A 3,784-nucleotide genomic window follows, 5' to 3' on the forward strand; every position below is an offset into this window, starting at 1 on the left:
AGACAGGATCTTTATGACATTTTGGACAATCACAAGCCTAGATCTGAGGTAGCAACCTCAGATCTAAGCCTCTAGCTCGAAATAGCTCTCAATCGTACCAAAAATGCCCCAAATCTCAAATGATAATGGATCTAGATGCAAAAGAGCATAAGCAACAGATTATTACCTCCAATATAAGCTCCAACTGAAGTAGATTCCGGATCTACACCACTCCTTTGTAGCAAGCCTCTTGATTTTCAAGCCCCTTTCCAAGATTTCCTCCTCTAAAGCTCTATTCTCTCTATTAATGGAGGCTTACTCGATTCTAGGGTTTTTGGATCTCAAAAGAGTAGCAAAGAGGCTGAGGGTGGGGTATAATGTGCTTTATATAGGGCACAACCTCCGAGATTAGGGTTTTTCTTGTCCAAACCAGACTCGCCTAGTCCACTAGCCGACTCGCCGAGTCGGTCACTTACTCTATGCCTCGGATCCCGCTCCGACCCGTCGAGTTCCTCCCTGGACTCGATGAGTTGACTCCTGACTTAGAGATTTTCATTTCTTTTCTTGGTATTTCTGATTCTGGGTGTTACACTATGGTCCTCAATTAATCACCGCCAAGACTGATTAGTCTCTTAACACCAGTCGACCATCGAGCTACTGTCAAGCGATTTTTACAACTTTGCTTAATAGTAACACTCAATGTTTTAATCTATAAATGCTTTTTTGTGGGACCGGCTTTTATTATATGTGGGTTAATACCCGAATTTTTTTAAAACCATAGCATTTTAAAGTTTGAAAAAGGTGTTCCAGTCAATGTTTTAAAAACCGGTTTGACCCCGTTAGTCTAACCGGTTGGACCGGGAACCGGGCGAGAGAGCGGTTTAACTATCACCGGGTTTACGTCGATTTCTGAACCGGATTGAACCGGCCGATTTTTAGAAAAACTCAAATGAACCAGTTAAAATAAACCGGTTAAACCGAATAAAAACAAATGAAAAATAACCATTTTCATAATAAACTTTGGTGATTTTTTTTTCAAATCTATTTAGTTTTTTTTTAATAAAAACATATGGTAAATGTTATAAAGTTTTTTGATGTGTTTGTACTCATCTAAAACTACATTTTCTTTCGGTATTATATTTTACTTTTTTTTTTTTTTTTTTTGACGTATATGCATTGATATAAACACTTAAATTTATCGTTATGAATGTATTTGGATTCATCTACAACTTATTTGTATGTGTACTTTTAATGTTTAAACTTGTAAACATCAAATTCATGATATATATATATATATATATATATATATATATATATATATATATATATATATATATATATATATATATATATATATATATATATAAAGCGGTTAACCAGGTGGTCGAATCGATTAAATCGATTGAACTGAAAACCGGTCATCATATCGTTCAACTAAAAAACCGGTTCTTAAAACATTGTTTGCAGTCAAATTGATCGTAGCGCAAGAATTGTGTAAAATCATAGAAGCAAGATATAAGAAAAATATTGTTACACTTGTATAATAAATAAAAACTTATCAATTTTCCGTACATATAGGTTTCGCATATGCTAAAGACGTTCAATTAGTATATAGTTTCATAACCTCTCAAAGTCCACTCAAACAAACCAAAACAGCCATCAACTACTAATTAACACAAGGAGTTGCTACAACAAGAATAGGACACTTCTTATGAACAGTAAGACCAATGGTCTCACTCATGTCCAAATCCTCTCCACCAGTTAATGTAAAATCAAACTTATACACCAAATTAGCCAAAACAAGCTCATTAACAACCATGGCAAACTGAATACCAGGACACCCTCGCCGCCCAGCACCAAATGGTATCAGCTCAAAATGAAACCCTTTGTAATCAATAGGAGTGTCCAAAAACCTCTCTGGCCTAAATTTATCTGGTTCTTCCCATACGGAACCATCCATTGCTATCGCCCATGCATTGATGATCACTTGTGTTCCTGCTGTGATGTCGTAGCCAAGTAGTTTGACATCTTGTGTCGATTCATGAGGAACAAGTAGTGGGATCGGAGTGTGTAGCCGTAGGGTTTCTTTGAGAACGGCTTTTAGGTACGGCATGTTATCTAAGTTGTCTTCGGTGATCATTGATCTTCCATGACCTATTTCCCGTGCCTCCTGTTGCAGTTTTTTCATTGTTTGCGGGTGTCTTAATAGCTCGCTGATTGCCCACTCTAAGTTTGTAAACGTAGTATCAGTTCCAGCAGCAAATACGTCCTGCACAAGATCAACATAAATGGGTGTGTATTATCATTACATAACAAGTTTTATGCGTTCTTCAACCGATGATCGTTACAAAAAAAGGGTCAAAGATCTAATGAAACCTTACCAAGATGATAGCTTTAATCTCATTTAGTTCAAGACGAAATCCCTTCATACTATCTCTTTGAATTTCTAGTAAGATATCAACGACATCTTGGGCTTCAACGCCAACAACTTTTTTATTTACATGTTCTTCAATAACACCGTCAAGAAACTCATCGAATTGTTTAGCAATCTCGTTCGTTCTTCCCTCTAATCCACTCAACCGATCTACCCACCTTAACCATGGAATATAACTCCCAACAGTAAAACTTCCCAACAACACCAAAAACCTTTCTAATAATCCCTTAAATTTCTTCCCATCATATGTCCTCCCCAAAGCCACCCTACAAACAACATTATTTGTAAGTGAAATAAGCAACTCGCTCAAATTAACCACCGATTCATGGGCTTCACCAATCTTTTTAATCATAAGAGACATCTCATCTTCTCTGACTTGCCTATACGACTGAACCCTTTTGTTCGTTAAGAGATGGATCACCGCAATGCTCTTTACCCGCCTCCAATACTCTCCATACTGGGAAAAAGCTATGTCTTTGGAGCCATAGAAAATTTTATCAGTGATTTTTGATTTCGGTCTGCTTGAAAAGGCTAAATCATGAGTTTTCAAAATCTCTCGAGCTGCATCAACAGAGGATGCGACAAGCACTGGCACGGTGCCAAGGCGAATCATCATCAATGGACCGTAGGTTTGAGCCATGGCTTGGAGGGTGCGGTGTGGGCTGGAGCCAAGTTGGTGAAGGTTTCCTATCAATGGTAACCTTGGTGGAGATGGTGGTAGGTTTCCGTGTGGTTTTGAAGACGAAAAAAGTGTTTTGAATAGGATTAAGAAGATAAGCAAGGGAAGACAGGAGATGAGAAAGAACTGGAAGGTGACAGACATTTCGTTAACCTTCTCTTCTAAATTGTCAAAGGGATTGGTATTTTTGGTTAGATATATAGGAGGAGTTGTATTTACTTATTTTTATTTTTAACTTTTTTTTTTTCTCTTTTTTTTTTTTTTTTAGAAGTGGTGATATTTTTAGAAGGCGTTGAAATATGGTGGCCTCACCGTTCCACCATCCGTTCCACCCATTTACATTGACAACCCTATAATATTTCATATAAGACAAAATCACAAAAAAGAATATCTATATGTTTATTAAAAATATATGGTTTTGATTAAAAAAACATATTTTGTGTGGTTTTGATTTCTATGGTTGAGATTTTTTTGTGATTTTGGTTCACATCCAACCTAAAATTTCTTATATGTCCTTTAGTAATTCTTTTTAATTTGTTTTATTATTCCTTTAAAACATTTTAATTAAAAAAAATCAAAAAGAAAATTCCACCCATCCACCTACCCTTGCTCCCCGCCCCACCACCTCTAATTACGTATCTCTCCCAAAAAGAAAATCTCACCGGTCGTCGATGTTATGTCTAGCAACCATC

The 3,784-nt window shown here is 36.6% G+C and overlaps 1 protein-coding gene across 1 annotated transcript; it reads right to left on the reverse strand.

Moving 5' to 3' along the window:
- Positions 1-1,495: 1,495 nt before the first annotated feature.
- LOC111904863 (cytochrome P450 Tp4149) lies at positions 1,496-3,262 on the reverse strand. Its single transcript, XM_023900574.3, has 2 exons — positions 2,361-3,262; positions 1,496-2,248 (listed from the first exon to the last, which is right to left on the reverse strand). The coding sequence occupies exons 1-2, from the start codon at positions 3,234-3,236 to the stop codon at positions 1,646-1,648; spliced, it is 1,479 nt and encodes a 492-aa protein (XP_023756342.1). The 5' UTR covers positions 3,237-3,262; the 3' UTR covers positions 1,496-1,645.
- Between the last annotated feature and the right edge of the window lie 522 nt (positions 3,263-3,784).

The sequence above is a fragment of the Lactuca sativa genome, chromosome 5 (genome assembly GCF_002870075.4).
Source record: "Lactuca sativa cultivar Salinas chromosome 5, Lsat_Salinas_v11, whole genome shotgun sequence".
Taxonomy (NCBI): domain Eukaryota; kingdom Viridiplantae; phylum Streptophyta; class Magnoliopsida; order Asterales; family Asteraceae; genus Lactuca; species Lactuca sativa.

What these genes read in the sequence shown, in the direction of transcription:
- LOC111904863 (XM_023900574.3), bottom strand. Translation starts at nt 3,236, where the DNA reads ATGTCTGTCACCTTCCAGTTCTTTCTCATCTCCTGTCTTCCCTTGCTT. An exon ending in AGATTAAAGCTATCATCTTG is followed by an intron (nt 2,249 to 2,360) that starts GTAAGGTTTCAT and finishes GATCTTGTGCAG; the next exon opens with GACGTATTTGCTGCTGGAAC.